A 27,550-nucleotide genomic window follows, 5' to 3' on the forward strand; every position below is an offset into this window, starting at 1 on the left:
TATAAAGCCCGCCCTGACAATCTGATTGGCCCGGTCGGACATAATTTCTCCCCAACAGAGCGACTCCAGACCGAACTTCCCGACCTCAAATGTTGTGGGCGGGGCTAAGTTTGTCTGGCATCCAGGCTACCGTCTGACTGCATTAAAGCAGCGACTAGTGCAGAGGCGGCGGAATTGGAAGGTCCTTCTGCGCATGCGTTAAATGCGAAAAAATGCAAAAAATAACGCGTTATTTTCCACAGCTCTAATATAAATACTTAAATGAAGCGGAGAGAAATGTAGGTCTATATTTTGTGCTTTTTGTTCTTGGTCGACAATCCCAACAGGTTTACAGTACCAAAGTTAAAATGGGTGCGTTTAGGTGTGTTGTCGTGTGTTGTCGTGTGTTGACTTGCGTTGACGTGTTTTCCTCTGTGACAAAGAGAAACTGACAGTTTGAATGATCACGCTGTAGAAATGGAAACACACGCCCAATCACTGAGATATTCAGATGTTTATCAGTCATACAGGCGTTCATCACCTGTAGAGTATATAAAGTGACTCCGTGTTGATGAGAGGTCGTATAAGGAATCTACTGAACTTACCTGTTCATCATGATGAAGCTGCTTCTTTCTCTGACTCTCATCTGGGCGCTCTCCAGCACAGGTAACTATTTACAATTTTAGTAATATATTATTATTTATCATATTGTATTATTAATATCCTTGACAATATAAGGAGGCTTATCAGAGGAGAAATTCATAAGTTACAGTACAGCAGTACAAGAAACAGACTAAACAGGTAGGAAGCTGATGAAATAATTTAGAGTCATGTATGAAGTGTCTATTCATATTTAAATTACAACCCATATGTCTGAAACTCCTTTTGAACATTGAGAAGATTTATCAGCCTTTAGGAACCACAATTTAGATCAGATCAACATATCACTGACTATTTTTCTCCACATTGCAGGTGAAGCACTTGTGTGTGAAAATTGTACAGATGTTACCTGTTCAACCACATCAGCAGCTACATGTCCCACAGACACGATGTGTATCACAGCTTCCATTCAAGGTAAACTTCTCTACAAGTTACTCTCCAGTGAAATACATGTACTGCAAAGTGACGTGTGCTTTCTATCACCATTAACAAACTGCACTTTGACTCTGCAGCCGTTTCATCTGGGACTCCTGGACAGCAAATCTACAAGGCCTGTGCCCACCCCTCCCTGTGTCCAGCCACAGGCTCTCAGACATTTTCAGTGAACTTGGGTGTTTCCAGTGCACTTGCAAGTGCTACATGCTGCAACACAGACAACTGCAACTCTGTCACTCCTCCTTGTAAGTAGATGTAGATGACTCTTATTATTCTGCATCCTTCTCCTGACATGTTCTGTTTTTAATCCAGAATACTTACATCTTCTCTCTTCCTCTAATAAACAGTATCATTTTTTTGTCTGTTTCAGTCCCTGTGGTTCCAGCAGTTAACAGTCTACAGTGTCACTTCTGTAACCCCATGACCTCTGATTGCAGCTCTTCAGTACAATGTAGGGGAACAGAGGATCGCTGCTTTCAAGCCAATGGTAAGTCTTCTTCTTATATACTGCATTTAAACAAAGATTACTTCAAATCTATTCTACAACCTTTAAGTATTCACAAAATATTCATACTAAAGAGTGTAGAGTTATGATATATTTACTCATGTACTAAAAATCTAAAGCACTTTAATTAAATCTGTATCATCTGTGTTACTCTGTATTTATGATCCATAAGAAAATTCCAACATTTGACAAGTTGGAACTTGTTTTGCTCATTTTGAGAGTTTTTTTGATTCCAAAAAGACTTAAATCAACAATTCTTTGTTTTGATAATCATTGAACTAAGAAATAACAGCTTTGACAACATGAGATAAATACTGCACAACAATAAACATTGAGCAAACTTATTATTGAGTTACATTTAGTTCAACATTTTGACTGACGTGAAAGTATGTTTATAATGTGGACTTGCTTCTTTCACTGAGACAAGTAACTTAAAGGGGAAATATTATGCCCATTTTACCACAAGTTGATATGGTTCCTTTGGGTCTTGATGAAATGTCTGTAACATGTCTTGGTCAAAATACCACAAGGATCATTTAAATTATTCATGCTACTAGCTAACTATTCAAGGGGTATCCAAAATTTGTAGAAACGAAGTGAAGTGCTTTGGCAAATATTGAATCTACAATGAGTGTAGGGGGGGCGGGGGCGGTGAGATGGGGGGGCGGGCCAAGGTCATGTAAGAGACTCCCATTTCGCTTTTGACGAGAGAAGCATATGGAAGCTCATTCGCAGTCACTCAGGCATGACGTTTCGGACTTAGAGGAACCATAACAAATCGCGGGACTTGTTTTTTCCAGAGTTTTTGGGTCGGTAGACATGCCAGATAACCAAATTAACGTGTAGAAGCACTACAAGAGTGGAATTTTCATAATATGTCTCCTTTAACATCAGACTGAAACACAGTGTTCTACTGCCCTCTGCTGGTTGAAAGCTTCAGGCCTGTATCACCTCTGAAAACAACCAGTATAGTTGAAGAGTGTGGTGGGATTGGATCAAACGTATTCTCTGTTGCACACACATGAAAACATAAAACAGTGAAATCAGTGATGTCACGAGGTCCTGAAGTACACGTGTACATGTCAGTAATAAGGTACAATGTTAAAATACTGCACGAATGTAACCATGGTAAAAACTAATGTTAAACTACTGTCATTAAAATACATTTCCTCATGAATTCAAGTTATTCTTAAAGTGAAGAATTATCTCTGAAATTATCCAACTAACAAACCTACGATTGTGTTTCATCTTTAGTGACGAATACAGGCGGCACTTCTCCAGCTTTTGGCTGTGCATCTAATAATCTGTGTGCAGCTGCTGCGGGCCTGGGGTCACTGCCTTTCATGCAAAGTGTTGGTAACATTACCAGTGGACCAGCCTGTTGTGGGACTAGTTTGTGTAACACTCTCACTACAACAACAACAACAACAACAACAACAACAACCCCAACAACGACTACCACTACCCCAACTACAACAACCACTACAACCACCACTGCCAGTGATGCCTGTTGTGTCAGAATGGGAATGCTGCATCTGCTGATTGGACTCCTCATTTTCATCCTATTTTAGAATTCAGAACAAAAATGGATGAACCTTTTAATCCCTTGGAAAGACTCTGAGAGAACCTTTAGAAGTCTAGTCTTTGGTTTACTTGCTGCCATCTTTGATTGGTAGTCACAGATATTATAAAATACATATTTAGTCGACAGGGGATATGGTCTGGGTGAAGTTAAAGTGAGCTAAATCAGCACCAATGATATAGACAGATGCACACAAAATTTTAATTTAACTTTTAATCAGTTTGTTAGCCTTAATTTAAGTGACACATATGTGTGTTATTTCACAAAAGAAGAACTATGTACTGTGTTAGATGTTGTAATCATTCATTAAAACGACTAAAAAACAACGTTATTTCTGCTGTCAGTCCCTTTCTGATAAAATCATATCGGGACCAGCTTCATCAAATAACAAAGGTTACGTTTTTCCAGCTGCTTTAGGAGCGAAACTGTGACGTCCTGTCGTTTTTGTTTGTTAATTTCTGTCTCTTTGTATTTTCTGTTTCCTGTTTTATTTTGAAGTCTCACTTTCCTTGTGTGTTGTTTCTGTCCTAACTTCCTGGCCTTGATTGTCATCCCCAATCCTCATGTGTTTAATTGCCCCTGCCTTCCCTCTGTGTATTTAAGCCTCTGTGTTTCCCTTTGTCCTCTGTCGGTTCGTTTGTTCTTCTACTCGTTTTTACACGTCGTCATCTATGGTTTGTTATGTCCTGCTGTCTAGCTCAGCTTCTCTTTCCTTGCTCTCCGTGCACCTTGTCGCCAGTCCTTACTTGTTAGTGTTCATGTTTTGTTTTTGTCTTGTTTTAAGACTCCTTTTTATATTAAATACCTTTTTGTTTGTAACCTCGGCATCCTGGGTCCATCTCCTTCCTCAAACCGTGACAGAAACCGTAGCATTTGGTTTATTTATATGTTGTTTTTATTCTGGGTCAGTCATATAGATGCAGAGAGGCTAAAACAGGAAGAAATTTTAGAGGTGGGAACTTTATCACCAGTTTTGTTTGCAACTCCTTTTTAAAGACCTAATAAATTCAAGTTAAATGTTCTTGATTTGATAGTCAGTAAAAAGTTAAGGTTTTTTTCCTGTGTGTGACGCAGTTGCTAAATTGATGACATTGTTTGGTGCATCCCAGTAAGTGTTCAGCTAAATAATGAAATTCTCCTTTTAAAAGATAAAGCATGTATCTCTAATACAGTTTTATTAATTAACATTTGTTGTTTTGGCTTGAAAATGTGTGTAACTGACAGTTACTCAATGTGGAATAATGTGAATATTTAACACAGGCTCCTTTAAGAGCCTTTCACAGATCACTACAATGAATGTTCGGCAGGAGAATGAAACACATGCAGCTGATGCAGTAACTTAAAAAGACTCAGTGGGCAGGAGTTGACAAAGACAAAAGGGGGGAAGAGAGAGAGAGTCATCATATCAAGGTTTGACACTTTTGTGAAGCACTTTGTTACTTTGTCAAGAAAAGTGCTGTACGAATAAAGATGGCTAGAAGTATTATTATGATGATTAGCCATAACATGAATAAAAGTATTTGCACATTCACACGATATGTCAACATTTTCTTAGAGGAAGAATAAAAAAGAATCTGAAAAACATTGTGAATGGACTAATACTTAAAATAAAATGAGATGAGGAGCCTGCGCTGTCTGACACGGACGAGGGGAGCGCAGACACCGGAGCCGCGGCCAGGCTAGCCAAGTTAGCACGGAGCTACCTGTGTGTCACGGTGACGTCAGACCCCTCAGAGCGAGTTTTTCCTGCGGCTGGACTGACGGTCACCAGGCTGCGTTCGCGTCTGACCTCGGGGAATGTTAACATGCTCATCTTTCTCAACACAAACCCGTAGGCTGGTGCTGAGGCTGTATGAGAGTTACTGGTTGTTTTTATGAAGCTTTCTCGACTCGGTGTCTTGTTTGATAGTTTTGAGTTACATCTGGAAAAACCTGTCAGACCTAAGTATTATATAGATGTGGTTAAGTTGTTGTTTAACATGATGTTTTTTATATTATTATTATATTATTATTTTTAGCACCGGCCTCCAGCTGTCGGCTCCGCTGCTTAAGATTACGGCAGTGTATATTTTGTTCATCTTGTAATAAAGATCTCAATGAGGAAACACACTTTGTTCTTTCACTTCATTTTAATATAGCCTATAAATACTGAATTTTTTAACTTGAAAATATGAATGATTAATAGAAAATTCGTCATTAATTCTCCCGACGATCTATGAAGACTATTTAATCGAACACCCATCCCTAATCTATGGGCAGCACTTTTTCTATAAAGGGCAATTCGGGGTTCAGTATCTTGCCCAAGGACACTTCGGCATTCAGATGAGGAAGACTTCCAATTAAGCCTCCAAAAGTGAAATTGATTATTTCCTATTGTTTAGGCGTTCCTCACACGGAAACAGTTCCCACCCAAACAAACATGTGAAGCATCTGTGGGAGAAGCTTTATTATCTAGCTGAAGAAAAACATACTTTTGATTTCTAAAGGCCAGAGATATAAATAGAGAGGTTGTTCCATCAATTCAACACAGGAGGTGTGGTAATGCTGCTAAAGAACATCAACAATACAGCACAACACACTGTAGAGAACAACACGTTTATTTTTCTGAGCAATTTCTTAACTGAAACGAATTTGAGGTTAACAGCAGAAATAAAAATTTGAATCTGAGCCTGAACTAATTCACAGCAGCCATCTTGACCTGGAGTCACATTCAGTCTCTGTAGAACAAGACCTTTGCAAATTAAAATGTCTCTTTGACCATTTCATGTCACATGTCTCCAGGTCTAATATCCTAGAAAACAGTTCGACCAAAGTTACACTGATTCTAAAAGAGAATAAAAACATTTTCATGGACATTAAACATAACAGAGCACTAAAATATAGTTTTAAACTTCGGACTTATCTTCACATGAACCTTTGATGGAGACTATAGTGTTAGAATTAGCTGTGGACAGGAAACCTGAGGATACAGCCATGGTCCATTATTATTCTGTGTGTGAAAACCTTTTTAAGCCATGGGGTTTTAATCTTTGTAAAAATATAAAGTGCACTTTTCCAAGTCGTTTTATTTCTGTGTGACGTCACAGCTGAGTGTGAGGACTATCCTCGAAGACTTCTTGGGAGGTCAAAGGTAACGTTGTATGATGTGCAGCAGCTGGGGCAAAACTGAATGAGTGAAGGTGACTCACACACAAGATAATATGATTTCATCCTCATTTAAATAATAAAATGTGGAAAAAGTTCAGAGAGTTCAAACTAAGTTTTGTTGTCTAGTAAAATATTAACTGTGGAGCACTATTTGATTTAGGCTGAAGTAAAGCTTGAAGTTCATTATATAATTTCTTCTGTTGTCATTTGTATAACTAAATTCATGATATCAAACCTAAGGCAAGTGCTAAGTTGACAAAAAATATATGACGTATGAGACATACCATTGTTTCCCCCGATTGCTATGTGATGATGCGACACCGAAATAATAGTTACATTTTGAAGCTCTGTGTCAGAGAGAGCGATAGAGAGAGAGGTAAAAATAGAGAGAGGCTGTGGCGTTAGTTCAGTAGTAGGTGTGGCAGTGTACCAGAGCATCAACAATACAGCTGTCTGAGTACCAACCCTTTCTTTATTGACTTTAATAAATAACTTTACTGACGTGATGTTATTTGTTCGCCTGTCAGATAGACCAGGCAGGTCCACAGCTTGGTATGAATCCTGGAACAATGACACAGCAGCATGTGAAATACGTTGATGAACTGTTGACAGCATCACGTTTGCTGCGCTGCTGCCACTTCTACCCCAATCTGTTTTCATGTGGTTTGTCATTAATGAAGTCGACTTATCACTTGTTGATCTGATGTCATAAAAGTGAAGACTCACAACCAAACATGAGCGTAAGAGAGAGCGACAAATGAGGGACTGGAAAAGCATTCGAACTACAGTGAAATATCTTATGTGATGTAGCTAACATGTGGTAAAAGCGACAATAACCTTTTTTAACCTTAAAGCAGAAGTTTGATGAAAATAAGTTACACTCTTGGACAAAAATTGTGTTACCCTTCTGTTAAGGAAAAAGAAAGACCCACAATAATCACTAAAATAACTTGAAACAGACAAAACTAATAAATTAAAAAAATCAGAAAATTAACTAATGAAAATCAGACATTGCTTTTAAATTGTAGTTCAACAGAATCATTTCAAAAAACCTTCTGAGGCAATTACTGCAATCTAGCGATTTGTGTAACTCTCAATGAGACTTCTGCACCTGTCAACAGGTATTTTGGCCCACTCCTCGTGAGCAAACTGCTCCAACTATCTCAGGTTTGAAGGATGTCTTCTCCAGACTGCATGTTACAGCTCCTTCCATAGATGTTCAACAGGATTTAGATTAGGGCTCATAGAAGGCCACTTCAGAATAGTCCAATGTTTTGCTCTTAGTCATTCTTGGATGTTTTTAGCTGTGTGTTTTGGGTCATTATCCTGTTGGAGGACCCATGACCTGCGACTGAGACCAAGCTTTCTGACACTGGGCAGCACATTTCGCTCCAAAATGCATTGATAGTCTTGAGATTCCATTGTACCCTCCACAGATTCATGAAACCCTGTACAAGATGCCGCAAAGCAGCCCCAGAACATAACTGAGCCTCCTCCATGTTTCACAGTAGGTAGAGTGTTATTTTATTTGTATGCTTAATTTTTGCGTCTGTGAACATAGAGTTGATGGGACCAACAATTTAGTCCACGTCTGTAGATGCTTCAGTGACTGGCTCTATGTAACTTTAGTGAGTGAGAATACGCCCCCTTCTCACTCAGAAGGCGGTGCAGGTTCTGGTCCAGGCTCTGGTCATCTCACGTCTAGATTACTGTAACTCCCTCCTGGCAGGTCTACCTGCTACTGCCATCCGACCTTTGCAGCTCATCCAGAATGCAGCAGCTCGACTGGTTTTTAACCAGCCTAAATTCACTCACACTACTCCTCTCCTCCGCTCCCTTCACTGGCTACCAGTGGCTGCTCGCATCCGGTTCAAAACACTATTACTTGCGTACCATGCTGTGAACGGATCCGGTCCAGTCTACATCAAGGACCTGGTCAAACGTTACACCCCTAAATGGCACTTACTTATAGCACTTTGTAGTTTTGCTTTATTTTGAAGAAATTGTACTTTCTTGATTCTTGTCGTCCTTGGTATGTACCCTCGGGTTTGAATGCACTTATTGCAAGTCGCTTTGGATAAAAGCGTCAGCTAAATGAAATGTAATGTAATGTAATGAGTGGTTACAATCTCCTTTGAGAAGTGTTGAACTGACTGCAGCTTCAATTGTCCTAATCATTATCTTTATAGACTTTATTGACACCTGACGACAATCTGATTTCACAGCCATGTCAGTAAAGTCAACACAAAGGAAACATTTCAGCTGAGGCCGAACAGAGGCATTTTGCCCAACTTCACATGAAACATCCAAACATTTACAAACAGTTCACATTCATCGTAACAATTAGTTTGGTGCTGCAAACAAAGCTCCTACGGAAATTGGGCCCTTCTCCGTTTAGGTGATCTGTACCTCCGCCCGAATGGTAGTAATGTGAAGATATGATTAAGGGGGTGGTCAGTGTCGTCTGTTGTGGTGAGTGCTAGGTGTGTGATTTTGGTTGTGGGAAGGCCGATGAATTTAGAGGCCATTGTATGATTGTTTTGTTGGTGACAGAGAGCATGTTGGACAAACCGGTGGAACGGTGCAACAGGATGGGTTGGACTGTGCTTTTGTAGAGTAGATCCAGGAGGTGGGGGGGTTAGGAGCAGTGCGCTGACTTTACTGATGATAAAGTCGGAGAGTTTATCTCCAATATTCATTAGAAAACCTTTAAAATATGAAGAATTCTAAACAGAGTTTGGTGGATTTTTTTCCAGCAGCAGCTGGGATCATGGGTAATATCCAGTTTTCAGTTGTGTTACAGGAAAGTGTGAGCGACTATACAGTCAGAGCTCCACTCAACACAATGATGGACTGTGTTTTTTTGCTAATTATTTCATAGCTCGCACACAGAGCCCTTTAAATATTTAAATATGTTTATTTCTTATCTTCTGTTTGTAGTTAGTTGCTGATGCTGCTAATATATTTATATTTTTTTCAAACTTTATTTCTCCACATTTATATAGCTATATCTTGGAAAGAGAAGACTCTTATAATTTCATTGTACAATGATGACAATAAAGATCTTGAATCTAGAGTGAACTACTGGTGAATGCACAGAGTGATATTTTATTACATTTTTATAAAATGTCTTCTATTTCTAATAATTCTCTTTTAATTCAGTAGTTCTTTACCCAATTGAATTTAACTTTGATACAAGTTACTTTGCAGGTCAATATTCTACAAACCCTATGTTGTGCTTATTAATGCAACATAGTAATAAATAAAGTCAGCCTGTTTAAAATTAGCCTCAACTCTGCAAAATTCAAGGTGTAGATGTTTCTTTTATTGCAATGTTGGTTAAAGTATATGATGATATTTAATGTTAGAAAACATAGGTAATGTTTAAATTATATTTAACTTGAATTTAACCCACTACTACTGAATTCTGTTCAGTATATAGTCTACTTCAAATAACTGGATTAGTGTAATATCATATTATTATTAACAAATATTTATTTAATCATTGTTACGCTGCTGCATCAAGATGTATTAACAAACAGGTTACCAGTTACACAACATTTCAATGATAAATGACAAGAAGCGCTTTGATATATATTATGCATATAAATACTTAAATGATCCTGAGGGAAATGTAGGTCTATGTTTTATGCTTTTTGTTTGCGGTGCACAATCCTAAACAGGTTAACAGTGATGATGTTAAAATGGGTGTGTTGACCTGTTTTCCTCTGTGACAAAGAGAGACTGACAGTTTGAATGATCACGCTGTAAAAATGGAAACACGCCCAATCACTGAGATATTCAGACGTGTATCAGTCATACAGGCGTTCATCACCGGTAGAGTATATAAAGTGCCTCCGTGTTGATGAGAGGTCGTATAAGGAATCTACTGAACTTACCTGTTCATCATGATGAAGCTGCTTCTTTCTCTGACTCTCATCTGGGCGCTCTCCAGCACAGGTAACTAATTACTATTTTTAATAAATTATTATTATTTATTATATTGTATTATTAATATCCTTGAAAATATAAGGAGGCTCTATTGATCCTCAGAGATGCAATATATAAGTCAAAGTACAGCAGTACAAGAAACAGACTAAACATGTAGGAAGCAGATTAAATAATTTTGAGTCATGTATGTAGTGTCTATTAATATTTAAATTACAACCCATATGTCTGAAACTCCTTTTGAACAGTGAGAAGATTTTTGATCCTCTACCAAAAAACGTTTAGATCAGATCAACATATCACTATTTTTCTCCACATTGCAGGTGAAGCACTTGTGTGTGAAACTTGTACAGATGTTACCTGTTCAACCACAGCAGCAGTTACATGTCCCACAGGCACGATGTGTATCACAGCTTCCATTCAAGGTAAACTTCTCTACAAGTTACTCTCCAGTGAAATACATGTACTGCAAAGTGACGTGTGCTTTCCATCACCATTAACAAACTGAACTTTGACTCTGCAGCCGTTTCATCTGGGACTCCTGGACAGCAAATCTACAAGGCCTGTGCCCCCCCCTCCCTGTGTCCAGCCACAGGCTCTCAGACATTTTCAGTGAACTTGGGTGTTTCCAGTTCACTTGCAAGTGCTACATGCTGCAACACAGACAACTGCAACTCTGTCACTCTGCCTTGTAAGTAGAAGTAGATGACTCTTATTAATCTGCATCCTTCTCCTGACATGTTCTGTTTTTAATCCATAACACTTCCATCTTCTCTCTTCCTCTAATAAACAGTATCATTTTTTGTCTGTTTCAGTCCCTGTGGTTCCAGCAGTTAACAGTCTACAGTGTCACTTCTGTAACCCCATGACCTCTGATTGCAGCTCTTCAGTACAATGTAGGGGAACAGAGGATCTCTGCTTTCAAGCCAGTGGTAAGTCTTCTTCTTATATACTGCATTTATACAAAGTTTACTTCAAACCTATTCTACTTAAGTATTTTTAACATATTCATACTAAAGAATGAAGAGTTAAGATATATTTACTCATGTACTAAACATTGAAAGCACTTTAATTAAATCTGCATCATCTGTGTTACTCTGTATTTATGATCCAAAACATTAGAGATAGCAAAAATACCTTTTAATGCCTAATGTCTTTTTATGAAATATTGACTCTCTCGTCATCTTAAGATCATCATAATGTTTTAGAATGAGCACAGAGGAGATAAAGTAGTTAAAATTTGTTACATCTTGACCAGTTGACAAAACCATTGATTATTTCTCAGTTAATCTGTTTGGTATTTCCCATCACGATTTCCTGGAACTCATCTTGATTATAAAAGTCTCTTAATTTGTCCACAAAAAAAGTTTTTGCTCATTTTGAGTTTCTTTGATTTCAAAATGACCTAAATGAACAATTATTTGTTTTAATAATCATCGAACTAAGACATGTTTAGGTAGAAACAGCTTTGAAAACATTAGATAAACACTGCACAACAATAAACATTGAACAAACTCATTAATTGAGTTTGATTTAGTTCAACATTTTAACTGACGTGAACGTATGTTTAAATTGTGGACTTGCTTCTTTCACTGAGATAAGTAACTGAACCTCAGACTGAAACACAGTGTTCTGCTGCCCTCTGCTGGTTGAAAGCTTCAGGCCTGTATCACCTCTGAAAACAACCAGTATAGTTGAAGGGTGTGGTGGGATAGGATCACACGTATTCTCTGTTGCACACGTGAGAACATAAAACAGTGACATCAGTGATGTCACGAGGTCCTGAAGTACACGTGTACATGTCAGTAATAAGGTGCGATGTTAAAATACTGCACCACTGTAACCATGGCAACAACTAATGTTAAATTACTGTCATCAAAATACATTTCCTCATGAATTCAAGTTATTCTTAAAGTGAAGAATTCTCTCTGAAATTATCCAACTAACAAACCTACGATTGTGTTTCATCTTTAGTGACAAATACAGGCGTCACTTCTCCAGCTTTTGGCTGTGCATCTACAAATCTGTGTGCAGCTGCTGCCAGCCTGGGGTCACTGCCTTTCATGCAAAATGTTGGTGCCATTACCAGTGGACCAGCCTGTTGTGGGACTAGTTTGTGTAACACTCTCACTACAACAACAACAACCACTACCACTACCCCAACGACAACAACCACTACCCCAACAACACTTGTGTGTGAAACTTGTACAGATGTTACCTGTTCAACCACAGCAGCAGCTACATGTCCCACAGGCACGATGTGTATCACAGCTTCCATTCAAGGTAAACTTCTCTACAAGTTACTCTCCAGTGAAATACATGTACTGCAAAGTGACGTGTGCTTTCCATCACCATTAACAAACTGCACTTTGACTCTGCAGCCATTTCATCTGGGATTCCTGGACAACAAATCTACAAGGCCTGTGCCCCCCCCTCCCTGTGTCCAGCCACAGGCTCTCAGACATTTTCAGTGAACTTGGGTGTTTCGAGTGCACTTGCAAGTGCTACATGCTGCAACACAGACAACTGCAACTCTGTCACTCTGCCTTGTAAGTAGATGTAGATGACTCTTATTAATCTGCATCCTTCTGCTGACATGTTCTGTTTTTAATCCATAACACTTACATCTTCTCTCTTCCTCTAATAAACAGCATCATTTTTTGTCTGTTTCAGATCCTGTGGTTCCAGCAGTTAACAGTCTTCTATGTTATTTTTGTGACCCCATGACCTCTGATTGCAGCCTTCCACTACAATGTAGGGGAACAGAGGATCGCTGCTTTCAAGCCAGAGGTAAGTCTTCTTCTTATATACTGCATTTAAACAAAGATTACTTCAAACCTATTCTACTACCTTTAAGTATTTTTAACATATTCATACTAAAGAGTGAAGACTTAAGATATATTTACTCATGTACTAAACATATAAAGCACTTTAGTTAAATCTGTATCATCTATGTTACTCTGTATTTATGATCCACAACATTAGAGATTAAAAACTTATTTTTAGTGCCTTGTTTCTTTATATGAAATATTTAATCTCTCGTCTTAAGATCATCATAATGTTTTAGAATTAAAGAGAACAAAGGAGATAAAGTAGTTAAAATTTGTTCCATCTTGAGCAGTTGACAAACTATTGATAATTTCTCAGTTAATATGTTTGTTATTTTCCATCATGATTTCCAGGAACTCAACTTGATTGTAAAAGTTTCTTGAGTTTTCCACAAATAAAACAGGTTTCATATACTGAAACATAGAAAAGCAGAAAACTTCAACATTTCACAAGTTAGAATTTGTTTTGCTCATTTTGAGAGTTTCTTTCATTCCAAAATGACTTAAAATAAAAAAAAACGTTTTGATAATCATTGAACTAAGAAATGGTAACAGCTATGAAAACATGAGATAAACACTGCACAACAATACACATTGAGAAAACTCATTAATTGAGTTAGATTTAGTTCAACATTTTAACTGACGTGAACGTATGTTTAAATTGTGGACTCGGGTCTTTCACTGAGACAAGTAACTTAACATCAGATTGTGTTTCATCTTTAGTGACTAATGGAGCCTGCACTTCTCCAGCTTTTGGCTGTGCATCTTCAAATATGTGTGCAGCTGCTACCAGCCTGGGGACACTGCCTTTCATGCAAGGTGTTGGTAACATTACCAGTGGAACAGCCTGTTGTGGGACTAGTTTGTGTAACGCTATGTGCCAAAGAGTTGTAGGATTTCACAAGCTTAACAAGTAAAATCAAAATTCTGGTATATAGCATGCTGCTCCTTTAACCTGCTGTATTAACTAACTACTGTAACTAATGAGAACATTGTGTTACTTCTTAAAGGTCATGATTAGAAGATTAAATAGATGAAGTCAAATAAGTTCAATGTAATGTTGTCTTGTTTGTTGTTTTCTTTGAGATTGTCCAACGCTGCTAAATCTGTTGATTTGAAAGTCCCCTGTTCGGAGAAAGATGAACCGTTCTGTGTGAATGCGGAACTAGAGGTGTGCGACGTGGTGTGGAGCAGAGCTCGTAACTGTTAGACAATGTTTTTGTATCGTAAAGACCATTGATCACCATGACAACAACGTTCCAACATTGTTCCAGTAAACATTCCAGAGGGTGGGGGGAAATATGAAATGATATTTAGGGAGAGAACTAAAAAGCATAGAGGTTCTGAGGTGAAGGTCCTTCCCAGATGCAGATAAGAGATTTTAATCAACGCTGTATGCTTTTCCCTGCTAGTTCACTGCAATAAAAGTTTATTAAACACAATTACAGAAGTTGTGGACATTGCCTTTATGCTCTCGGTTGGTAATTGATTTTTAACAATTTACTGATTCTATACAGCTACTCAATTCGACTATTTAACAACTAAATGCAACAACCACTGTCCCAATTACAACAACCAATACCCAAACAACAATAACAACCACTGCCCCAGCTACTACCACATCTACAACAACCACTTCCCCAACAACCACTGCCCCAGCTGGCGGTGTGGCCTAGGGGGTAGAGTGGTCGTCCTCCAACAAGAATGATGGCGGTTCAATCCTCACACTTGCCCATCTGCATGCGTAAGTGTCCTTGGGCATGATACTGAACCCCTAAATGGCCCCTCATAGATGTTGAATGCACTAATTACAAGTTGCTTTGGATGAAAGCGTCTGCCAAATGTAATTTAATGTAGTAACAACAACTACTACCACAACCACTGCCCCAACACCAACCACTCCACCATCAACAACCACTACCAAAACGACAATAACCATGACCCCAACTACAACAACTTCTGCTAAAACTACATTACATTACATAATTAGCCCTTCCTTGGCCTCAACCACCATGCAATCCTAAGCACTGGGCACTTTTGTTTCTTTACTAATCCCTGTGAAACAACTACTATGCTTCGGAAATGACTGACAGTAACGTGTACATAGTGGGGTTAACCCCTGTGGTCTTGTGAAATAGTACCTCAGCTTTATATCCTATTTATTAACACTGACAATAAGGGAATGTGTATGAACATTTATTATTAACAAAAATTAAAGTAAATATATGAAATCATCTTCTTGTGCATGGTACGTCTGTCTCACAGCTTCTTACTCAAACATCAATACAGTATAACCTCTCTAAGGCAAACCTCAGAACAAAATTAAACTACCATAGGTGTCCTTTAAATATATACAACCAAGAATGTATGTGGGAGATCTTTAACATGACATATATCCATGTACTCAGGTACAAAGTAGCATTAAGCCAGGTGAAACAATAACCACAGACACTGTTTTCATATTGTGGGCCCACATAGGAAATGAAAAACAAAAACCCTGCGATAACACACAAATAAAACCCGCGTTCCATGACACTCGGAGGAGATGACACAGTCCGCTACTCACCCAGCTCCAAAGGTTCCTCCTCCTCCTCCTTCTGGAGACAGGGAACAGAGAGCAGCGACCCCTGGTGGCCACGATGCAGCGTTTGATTCACACTAGCTTAGCATTAGCGGAATGCTAACAAGTGTCTACGCAGCCGGCTAAATGGCGGGAGGGGGGGGGGGGGGGGAGCTCCCACAGAATAAACACTTGTCAGGCGAACGTTCCTGACAGACACTCGATGTTCACCTGTTACACATGACTTTGGTACACTCCCCCCCACACACACACACGCACACACACACGACACACACACACACGACACACACTCACAGACACACTCACTGTTCTCCTCCATCACTCAGACCGCATTCTCCTCTAGTCCCGCCCTCTTGACCAATCACACCCTTGGAAACCTGACGTCTCTCTTAACCAACGAATCAGGCGCAGCTAACACAGGTGGACACCTTCAATGAGGAAGTTAGTGTGTCACCCCACATGTGAGGAGATCTAACCCATAGATATATAGATCTCTATGATCTAACCCCCAGAATCAAACTATAGAGAGATGAAACATCATTAGTGATCTACTCTATAGTGTGGCTACTGCATTACATTATTATTGTTCTTATAATGTTCCCTCTTAGCTCTGGGGAATTGACCCGGGGCCACACGTATCATTTAGTTGTTGCTTTTATCCAAAGTGAATTAAAATGAGTGCATTCAACCATGAGGGTACGAACCAAATAAAGCTAATAAAGTTTTAAATAAAGTTATACTAAACTAAACTTTAGTTTGTTGCATTTATGAAATTATAAAACGACAATAACGAAAACTGTTGCTATTTTTACCTGTTACAGCAAAGAATAACACCAAACGCTTATGAAGAGGAGAAGATGTATTTCAATGTATGAAATAAGAAATACCCTATTTTGAAATAAATAAAAACATATAGCTGCAGCCTACTATATTTTAGTTGATCGATTGATTTGCGAAATATGAAAACAAAACTTGAGAGCAGGTCAGGCTGGAGGTGGACACAGAAACTGAAACTCGGTAGAAACCACCTGCGGCTTCTGCTCTGACCAAGAAGCTGCAGTGCTGATCTCTGATCAGCTGAGACCAGAGAAACTCTGTGTTTTCACTGTTTCCATTGTTAAGAAGCAGCCAGTGAGTCAGTGAGCGGCTGCTCCATGTGAACGGGCTGTGATCTCACTGTGTCTCTGAGCGAGTGAGGGGGGCGGAGCCCCGGGACCGGTGCGCTGTCTGGCAGCACACACAGACACAGACACACGCACACACTCGCCCGCTCCTGGTATCTGATGACGGCCTGATACGATGCTGTTTAAAAAAATGATTGTGATTTAGTCAACCAACAACATTTTCGTCTCGTCTCAAGTTAAAATAGATTTAATCATAGTTTTGACCATTTTTTAAATCTCACAGTAATACAGGACAAAGTGCGTCCCTTTTCAGCTCAATACTGGACAGGTGCTTTTGTTTCTAAATAAGGCTCAATTTCGTTTTTCAAGGGACGGATGGCAACCCATGATGATGCCTGTTGTGTCAGAATGGGAATGCTGCATCTTCTGATTAGATGTGTAATATTCTTTCATTTTTCAACAGTCAGTGAAAAAAGTAAAGGTTTGCTTCCTGTGTGTGACCCAGTTGCTAAGGTGACCATGACATTGTTTGGTGCATCCCAGTGAGTGTTCAGCTAAATACTGAAATTCTCCTTTTAATAGATAAAGCATGTATCTGTAAAACACAGATTTATTAATTAAAATGTGTTGTTTTGGCTTGAAATGCATGTGTAACTGACTGTTACTCATTGTTGAATAGTGTTAATAATTGACACAGGCTCCTTTAAGAGCCTTTCACAGATCACTACAATGAATGTTCGGCAGGAGAATGAAACACATGCAGCTGATGCAGTAACCTTAGTTGACGTAATAATCATTTTGTACATAATTATTGTTTGTTTCTTTCAAATTGTTCTCTAAATTTGTTTGGATTTGGTTTATTTTGTTATTTACTTTTTTTTTTATATTGTTTCATTTTCACCAGCATTGATTAACACTTGTGACATGTTTTAATTATATTGTTATTGTTGGACAGGTGCTGTGGACCTGAGGCGGCGACCCAATCCCTGGTGGTGATGTTTTCTTCATCCATTTTGTTGTTAGTTTATTAATCCTTCCCTTTTTCCATGTGATTTTGTCGCTGTGGTAAGTCCCAGCCCAGCTCCTAACCCTTTCTATTTTCTAATTGTTTAATTTCATATTATAATTTGTGTTCTGGTGATTGTTGTTTCATTTAGCTTTTTGTTGAATTATGCATTTATTGAGTTGTTTTATTCTTTTGGAGGGAGAGGAAAAGGAGGTCATTAAGTTTCGCCCTAGTTCGTAGTGGCCCAGGAACCGAAAGGTTACCGTCTGGGTTAGCTGGTTAAGCTGGTCCTGTTGGCGCTTCATTAGGTTCATCAACTCACTCAAACTTGGCACTGGTGGAGTAACATGAGGAACTGAGGTGTGGCTCTGCAGCTCCTCATGTTACTCCACCAGGGCCAAGTTTGAGTGAGTTGATGAACCTAATGAAGCGCCAACAGGACCAGCTTAACCAGCTCTTACAGACGGTAACCTATCTGCAGGCCCCTCGCTCCAAAGGTCAGACTTTTCATGGTAGTCATTTAATATGTAAAAGTTGCCAGCAGCCTGGCCATTTTGCTCGGGAGTGTGATGGTGAGCGGGCTCCATATCGACGCCTTGTAATTCAGTAGCTGGGATGAACCCAGGCACCACCGTACCCAGGGCAGGCCCTTGCGATGTTGGAGCCCTTGGCGAGTTTTCATATTGGCGCCCCCCACACATAAACACAAACAAATGCTCACACGCACGCGCACACGCACTAGCACACACACACAAGCACACACGCACACACACATACAAATTCCTACCTTCACACCAGATGTTACATTCATTAGTTAATAAAACAAGTTAACAATGACTTTTTTTGAAATAAATTAACTACTGGATACTTGATGTAGGCTATGAAAAACCATGCAAATATCTAATAAAAAATGTAAAAAGAGTTGGAAATCTGCTGTACTGACAGCTGACAGCTATTCATGTCGACAACAATAAACATTAATGAAGTGCAATTCTCTTGCAAGCAGCCGCCTGGCTGTTCACGCAGGAAGCTTATTTCACCATGCTGGTTCGGGGGAAAATAACCACCAGCTGAGTTTCACTTGGGGTATAAATATAATGCCAATAACTAATACCTACTTTAAGCTTTAAAAAAGTAATGTATGTCTTACAGTTTGACTTACTGTGTGTGTGTCTGTGTGTGTGTGAGCAGGAGAGGAGGCTCTCTGATCTTCATGGACAAGATGTTGGACAGAGACTTCACGCTAATCTCTGAATCCAGCATCTGTCCGTGATCAAGATGGCGTTGAAGGTTCCTGGAGGACGGACGGCCGGACAGAGACGACGTCCTCCCATACCATCACTGTGCTGCTTCACAAAACTACTTCCTGTTTAGAAGGTGGACCCTTTATTTCAATAAACCTTTTGGTGACTTGAAATATGTTTGAAACGTTGCTGTTGCACAAAATAAAACCGTGTTCTCTCTAAAGTCTCATGTTTGATCAGTGAATGGGTATCAGTAGATTAAAGTGAAGCCTCAAGTCTCTTTAACTGAGCATCAAATACTGTTGAAAACGTAATATTTTTTAACAATAACTTTACTTTACTACATCTTAAAGGAACAGGTAGTTTGACTGAAGGCTCTAACATGGATCCTGCAAAGCCTCGATCGAACTCAATCAATAAAACAGGGAATAATAATTATTCTATTGCACCAAATAAGTTCCTATGGGATTTTATTTATTTTTAGATGAATAACATAAGAATAAAAAATAGTCTGTATGGGTGAACTGTATGTTTACATGTATGATCCACAGATGAGACATCAGTGTGAACAAGTGTCACGGTTATTTTTATAATTCCTTATCATTGCCCATGAAAATATTGAATCTAAAAATGATCAACTTTTTAACATTAGTAATTTATTGATTCATGAATTAATTTGTAAATAAATACATAATTGCATGTGTTTTTCTATTTTTTTTAATTAATTAATGAAATTATGTTTTACCATTTCCTTGTCACTTGTGCTCTTCCATGAAACTAAGTGTGTCACTCTACAGGATCATTCTGTCCCCCCCCCGCTGTGTTCAGATTCTGCATGGAACGAATCCAAGGTGTGTCTCAGACAAAATAGCTTTCAGTTCTAGACTATTATTAGAGCTGTTTTTATTGAAAACTAATATTCAGTTTCCTTGTAAGAAGCTTGTGAGACTCGTTCCTCGTGAGAGGCGTCTGCTGATTAAAGCGATTATTCAGAAACACACCGAGCCACAGCAGCAGGATCCCAGCCAGTGTCTCACCCACAAGTGAAGAGCTGCTGCAGTGTCCCCCATTCACTACAGTTACTGCAGAGTGAATGAACCTGCTGCCTGTGGCTCCTCACCCCCCCTCAGCTTCCCGGTGCGAACAGCCCGATTGATTAACATGGGCACGGAAAGGAGGCGCACAGCTTTTCGAGGCGCTTTGTGGTGCTACTGCCTCGTTGTGTCCCCGGGGTTAAAGGACGATGGTGTGACGTTACTGCATTGGTTAAAGTATTTATCTTGTCATGATCAATCCGCCTCTTGTGGCGCCCTCTCTGCTATTTGCGCCCGAGGCAACCGCCTATGTCGCCGATGCCAGGAGCCGCCACTGACTGTACCGTCCCATTCCTCCCACCAACTCAAGCCCACTGAGCTGCAGAGCCACACCTCAGTTCTTTTCTATGAGTAAAGCCGTCTCTTGCCACGCGATATCAACGAACCTGTGCTGTTGAACATAATAGTGTTTGGTTATTTCCTGGAGGTGGAATCCCCAGGTAGCGTTATTGCAATACCAATTTGTTCCCGCTCCATCACTCTACACTGACAGTACCGGTTCTGTCCTTGAAATCGCACCCGGACCAGTGTGAAGATGTGGATGAACCACCTACGTACCCGGCCGTTCACTTTGATCTGTGAATGGAGCTCTGCTTTTTTTTGCCAGCTTTCAGTTGATGAAAGGATGAAAGGAGGTTGGAGGATGACCACGCTACCCCTCAGCTTCGGCCGAGCCAAGTGCAGATGAATAATATTCGGGTTCAGGTCCCGCTCAGTTTCAGAGTCAATAGGCGACACCTGGCTAGAACATTAAACTAAAAGCTGCAGCAGTAAAACTATGGAACATGTGACACATGAATGTTTTTCTGCTGAGTAACAGACAAAAAACAAACAAACAAATGCAGACAAAAACATAAGCATCTTGTTGGAAGTGATAAAGTATGTAATGCATCATTGCTTTCCCTTTAATTACACTACATGACATGTTCCCATACAGAAATGGTGTAAACAAGGCAAAAACAATACACATGTCAACTGTGTTTTTGTGCACACACGAACATAGCCACCACATAGCATACTTCTGATTTTCAAAGGTCTTTTATTGAAGTAAGAAAATGAGAGAAGCTGTGGCGTCAGATCAACGGTAGGTGTGACAGTGTACCGGAGAGCATAAACAATACAGCCCTGTCTGAATACCAATATGTTGCTATACTAATGCCTAGATACTTAAATGATCCTGAGGGAAATGTATGTCTATGTTTTATGCTTTTTGTTTTTGGTGCACATCCTAAACAGGTACACACTGAAAAGTAAAAATGGGTGTGTTGACGTGTGTTTAGGTGTGTTGACGAGAAACGTACAGTTTGAATGATCACGCTGTAAAGATGTAAACACGCCCAATCCCTGAGATATTCAGATGTGTATCAGTCATACAGGCGTTCATCACCTGTAGAGTATATAAAGTGACTCCGTGTTGATGAGAGGTTGTATAAGGAATCTACTGAACTTACCTGTTCATCATGATGAAGCTGCTTCTTTCTCTGACTCTCATCTGGGTGCTCTCCAGCACAGGTAACTAATTATCTCTACAATACTGATTCAGCACCTACAACGGAACCTCTTTTAAATCTACTTTTATATATTTGAACAATAATATTCACCAGCTGTTTGTTCCACTGAAAAGAAGTAATTTATTGTCCTTGAAAAAATAAGGAGGCTCTATTGATCCTCAGAGGAGAAATTCATAAATTACAGTACAGCAGAAGAAGAAACAGAATAAACAGGTAGGAAGCAGATGAAATAATTTAGTTATGTATGAAGTGTCTATTCATATTTAAATTACAACCCATATGTCTGAAACTCCTTTTGAACAGTGAGAAGATTTTTCAGCCTTTAGGAACCACAATTTAGATCAGATCAACATATCACTGACTATTGTTCTCCACATTGCAGGTGAAGCACTTGTGTGTGAAACTTGTACAGATGTTACCTGTTCAACCACAGCAGCAGCTACATGTCCCACAGGCACGATGTGTATCACAGCTTCTATTCAAGGTAAACTTCTCTACAAGTTACTCTCCAGTGAAATACATGTACTGCAAAGTGACGTGTGCTTTCCATCACCATTAACAAACTGCACTTTGACTCTGCAGCCGTTTCATCTGGGACTCCTGGACAGCAAATCTACAAGGCCTGTACCCCCCCCTCCCTGTGTCCAGCCACAGGCTCTCAGACATTTTCAGTGAACTTGGGTGTTTCCAGTTCACTTGCAAGTGCTACATGCTGCAACACAGACAACTGCAACTCTGTCACTCTGCCTTGTAAGTAGATGTAGATGACTCTTATTAATCTGCATCCTTCTCCTGACATGTTCTATTTTTAATCCAGAATACTTACATCTTCTCTCTTCCTCTAATAAACAGTATCATTTTTTGTCTGTTTCAGTCCCTGTGGTTCCAGCAGTTAACAGTCTACAGTGTCACGTCTGTGACCCCATGACCTCTGATTGCAGCTCTTCAGTACAATGTAAGGGAACAGAGGATCTCTGCTTTGAAGCTGTTGGTAAGTCTCCTTCTTATATACTGCATTTAAACAAAGATTACTTCAAACCTATTCAAAAATACTTAAGTATTTTTGACATATTCATACTAAAGAGTGAAGAGTTAAGATATATTTACTCATGTACTAAACATTTAAAGCATTTTAATTAAATCTGCATCATCTGTGTTACTCTGTATTTATGATCCAAAACGTTAGAGATAAAAAATACCTTTTAATGCCTAATGTCTTTTTATGGAATATTGACTCTCTTCTCATCTTAAGATCATCATAATGTTTTAGAATTAAAGAGCACAGAGGAGATAAAGTAGTTAAAATTTGTTACATCTTGACCAGTTGACAAAACCATTGATTATTTCTCAGTTAATCTGTTTGGTATTTCCCATCACGATTTCCTGGAACTCAACTTGATTATAAAAGTCTCTTGATTTGTCCACAAAAAAAGCTTTTGCTCTTTTTGAGTTTCTTTGATTCCAAAATGACTTAAATGAACAATTATTTGTTTTAATAATCATCGAACTAAGACATGTTTAGGTAGAAACAGCTTTGAAAACATTAGATAAACACTGCACAACAATAAACATTGAACAAACTCATTGATCGAGTTTGATTTAGTTCAACATTTTGACTGACGTGAAAGTATGTTCAAATTGTGGACTTGCTTCTTTCACTGAGACAAGTAACTGAACCTCAGACTGAAACACAGTGTTCTACTGCCCTCTGCTGGTTGAAAGCTTCGGCCCTGTATCACCTCTGAAAACAACCAGTATAGTTGAAGGGTGTGGTTGGATTGGATCACACGTATTCTCTGTTGCACACATGAGAACATAAAACAGTGACATCAGTGATGTCACGAGGTCCTGAAGTACACGTGTACATGTCAGTAATAAGGTGCGATGTTAAAATACTGCACCACTGTAACCATGGCAACAACTAATGTTAAATTACTGTCATCAAAATACATTTCCTCAGGAATTCAAGTTATTCTTAAAGTGAAGAATTATCTCTGAAATTATCCAACTAACAAACCTACGATTGTGTTTCATCTTTAGTGACAAATACAGGCGGCACTTCTCCAGCTTTTGGCTGTGCATCTACAAATCTGTGTGCAGCTGCTGCCAGCCTGGGGTCACTGCCTTTCATGCAAAGTGTTGGTGCCATTACCAGTGGACCAGCCTGTTGTGGGACTAGTTTGTGTAACACTCTCACTATAATAACAACAACCACTACCCCAACGACAACAACCACTACCCCAACTACAACAACCACTACCCCAACTACAACAACCACTACCCCTACTACAACAACCACTACCCCAACTACAACACCCACTACCCCAACAACAACCACCATTTTGCCAACTACAACACCCACTACCCCTACAACCATGGCCGTAACTTCAACAACAACTACCCCAACTACAACAACCACTTCCCCAACTACAACAACCACTACGCCAACTACAACACCCACTACCCCAACTACAACCACCACTTTGCCAACTACAACACCCACTACCCCTACAACCATGGCCGTAACTTCAACAACAACTTCCCCTACTACAACCACCACTACCCCAACTACAACCCACAATGCGCCAACTACAACAACCACTACCCCAACTACAACCACCACTACCCCAACTACAACAACCACTACTCCAACTACAACAACAACTACCCCAACTACAACAACCACTAGACCAACTTCAACAACCACTACTCCAACTACAACAACAACTACCCCAACTACAACAACTACTAGCCCAACTACAACAACCACTACCCCTACTACAACAACCACTACCCCAACTACAACCACCACTACGCCAACTACAACAACCACTACCCCAACTACAACCACCACTACGCCAACTACAACAACCACTACGCCAACTACAACAACCACTACCCCAACTACAACAACAACTACCCCAACTACAACAACAAATATGCCAACTACAACAACCACAATGCCAACTACAACAACCACTACCCCAAGTACAACAACCACTACCCCAACTACAACAACCACTACCCCAACTACAACAACCATTACGCCAACTACAACAACCACTACACCAAATACAAAAACCACTACCCCATCTACAACCACCACTACCTCAACTACAACCACCACTACCCCATATACAACAACCAATAACCCTAAAACGATGGCCGTAACTACAACAACCACTACCCTAACTTCAACAACCACTACCCCAGCAACAAAGACCCCATCAACAACAACCACTACCCCCACCACAATAACCACTTTCCCAACTACAACAACCACTATCCCAACTACAACAACCACTACCCTACTTACAACAACTACCCAAACTACAACAACCACTACTCCAAATACAACAACCACTGCCCCAACTACAACAACCACTACACCAACAACAACAACCACTGCCCCAACTACAACAACCACTACACCAACTACAACAACCACTACCCCAACTACAACAACCAATACCCCAACAACAACAACAACAACCACTACCCCCACCACAATAACCACTTTCCCAACTACAACAACCACTATCCCAACTACAACAACCACTACCCTACTTACAACAACTACCCAAACTACAACAACCACTACACCAAATACAAAAACCACTACCCCATCTACAACCACCACTACCTCAACTACAACCACCACTACCCCATATACAACAACCAATAACCCTAAAACGATGGCCGTAACTACAACAACCACTACCCTAACTTCAACAACCACTACCCCAGCAACAAAGACCCCATCAACAACAACCACTACCCCCACCACAATAACCACTTTCCCAACTACAACAACCACTATCCCAACTACAACAACCACTACCCTACTTACAACAACTACCCAAACTACAACAACCACTACACCAAATACAAAAACCACTACCCCATCTACAACCACCACTACCTCAACTACAACCACCACTACCCCATATACAACAACCAATAACCCTAAAACGATGGCCGTAACTACAACAACCACTACCCTAACTTCAACAACCACTACCCCAGCAACAAAGACCCCATCAACAACAACCACTACCCCCACCACAATAACCACTTTCCCAACTACAACAACCACTATCCCAACTACAACAACCACTACCCTACTTACAACAACTACCCAAACTACAACAACCACTACTCCAAATACAACAACCACTGCCCCAACTACAACAACCACTACACCAACAACAACAACCACTGCCCCAACTACAGTATCCACTGCCACAACTACAGCAACCACTTCCCCAACTACAACAACCACAACAACCACTGCCCCAATTACAGCAACCTCTGCCCCAACTACATCTACTGCCCCTACAACAACAACAGCTTCCCCAACAATACAAACCACTTTCCCAACAACAACCACTGTCCCAACTACAACTACCACTACCCCAACTACAACCACTACTCCAACAACAACAACCACGTCCCCAACTACAATATCCACTACCCCAACTACAGCAACCACTTCCTCAACTACAACATCTACTGCCCCTTCAACAACAACCAATGCCCCAACAATACCAGCCATTGCCCAAACAACAACAACAGCCAGTGCCCCATCTACAACAACCACTACCCCAACAACAAAAACCACTGCCCCAACTACAACAACTACTGCCCCTACAACAACCACTGCCCCAAAAATAGCAGCCACTGCCCCAACAACAACCAGTCCCCCAAAAACAACCACTACTCCAACTATAACAACCACTACCCCAACAACAACAACCACAAGAACAACAACCAATAGCCCAACTACAACAATGGCTGCCCCAACAACCACGACCACAACCACTACCCCAACAACCACTACCCAAACAATAACAATCAAGACCCCAACAACAACAACCACAACTTCAATTATCACTAACCCAACAACAACCAAAACACCAACAACTACTATCCCAACAACTACTCTCACGACTCGAACTACAACAATCCCAACAACAACAACCACTGCCACAACTGCTGCTGCCACAACCACAACTACTACTGCCACCACATCTACAACAACCTCGACACAGGCAGCTACAACTAAAACAACCACAGTCAGTGATGCCTGTTGTGTCAGAATGGGAATGCTGCATCTGCTGATTGGACTCCTCATTTTCATCCTGTTTTAGATTTCAGAACAAAAATGGATGAAACTCTGAATCCACTGGAAGGACTCTCAGAGAACATTAAGTAGTCTGGTCTTTGGTTTACTTGCTGCTATCTTTGATTGGTAATAACACAGATTTTAAAATACATATTTAAAAGAGGGAGAGGGTCTGGGTGAAGTTAAAATGAGCTTAGTCAGCACCAATGATAGACACACGCACTCAAAACTTAAATTTTACTTTTTTTCAGTTTGTTAGCCTTGATTTAAGTGACACATAAAGAGTTTCACAGGAACATAGTCACTGGGAATTTTGATTATGACACAAATTGGGCTTGCACATTAGATTGAGGCCACAAAAGATGGAAATGATAATAAGTGTGTTAAAATATTTACTGTGTCATATGTTGCAATCATTCATTAAATCTACTGATAACTTATTTCTGCTGTCAATCTTCTTTCTTAATATTAGGACCAGCTTCATCAAATAACAAAAGTTAATTTTTCCCCGCTGCTTTAGTAGAGAAACCATTTCTATTCCTCATTTGGACATAAATACAGTATTTGCATTTTAAAGTTTATGACACAGCAGCAGGATGTGTAACAATCCTCTTTCTGTCCTTGAGTAAGATAAACCTAAACAATAATTTAAAATATAGAAACCTTATGATATTTGGTATTGACAACATTAGAGATGATAAAACTATACATTTTCTAACTCCCTCGTCCTCCTCCTCCTCCACTGCTGGACCCACAGCTTCCACTAGTGTGGAATCTTTCC

At 39.8% G+C, this 27,550-nt stretch overlaps 3 protein-coding genes across 3 annotated transcripts; all 3 read left to right on the plus strand.

The window, feature by feature from the left end:
* The first annotated feature begins 517 nt into the window (after positions 1-517).
* LOC133961251 (integumentary mucin C.1-like) lies at positions 518-4,293 on the plus strand. The gene is made up of 5 exons (XM_062396319.1): positions 518-645; positions 952-1,053; positions 1,152-1,319; positions 1,445-1,561; positions 2,834-4,293. The coding sequence occupies exons 1-5, from the start codon at positions 594-596 to the stop codon at positions 3,148-3,150; spliced, it is 756 nt and encodes a 251-aa protein (XP_062252303.1). The 5' UTR covers positions 518-593; the 3' UTR covers positions 3,151-4,293.
* A 5,894-nt stretch (positions 4,294-10,187) lies between these two features.
* LOC133961249 (uncharacterized) lies at positions 10,188-14,515 on the plus strand. The gene is made up of 8 exons (XM_062396318.1): positions 10,188-10,268; positions 10,580-10,681; positions 10,780-10,947; positions 11,072-11,188; positions 12,231-12,539; positions 12,638-12,805; positions 12,930-13,046; positions 13,808-14,515. The coding sequence occupies exons 1-8, from the start codon at positions 10,217-10,219 to the stop codon at positions 13,999-14,001; spliced, it is 1,227 nt and encodes a 408-aa protein (XP_062252302.1). The 5' UTR covers positions 10,188-10,216; the 3' UTR covers positions 14,002-14,515.
* Positions 14,516-21,593: 7,078 nt separating this feature from the next.
* On the plus strand, positions 21,594-27,166 carry LOC133961252 (phospholipase A2 inhibitor and Ly6/PLAUR domain-containing protein-like). The gene is made up of 6 exons (XM_062396320.1): positions 21,594-21,645; positions 22,027-22,128; positions 22,227-22,394; positions 22,519-22,635; positions 23,685-23,838; positions 26,710-27,166. The coding sequence occupies exons 1-6, from the start codon at positions 21,594-21,596 to the stop codon at positions 26,792-26,794; spliced, it is 678 nt and encodes a 225-aa protein (XP_062252304.1). The 3' UTR covers positions 26,795-27,166.
* The last annotated feature ends 384 nt before the right edge of the window (positions 27,167-27,550 follow it).

Source organism: Platichthys flesus, chromosome 9, assembly GCF_949316205.1.
Source record: "Platichthys flesus chromosome 9, fPlaFle2.1, whole genome shotgun sequence".
Classification (NCBI taxonomy): Eukaryota; Metazoa; Chordata; class Actinopteri; order Pleuronectiformes; family Pleuronectidae; genus Platichthys; species Platichthys flesus.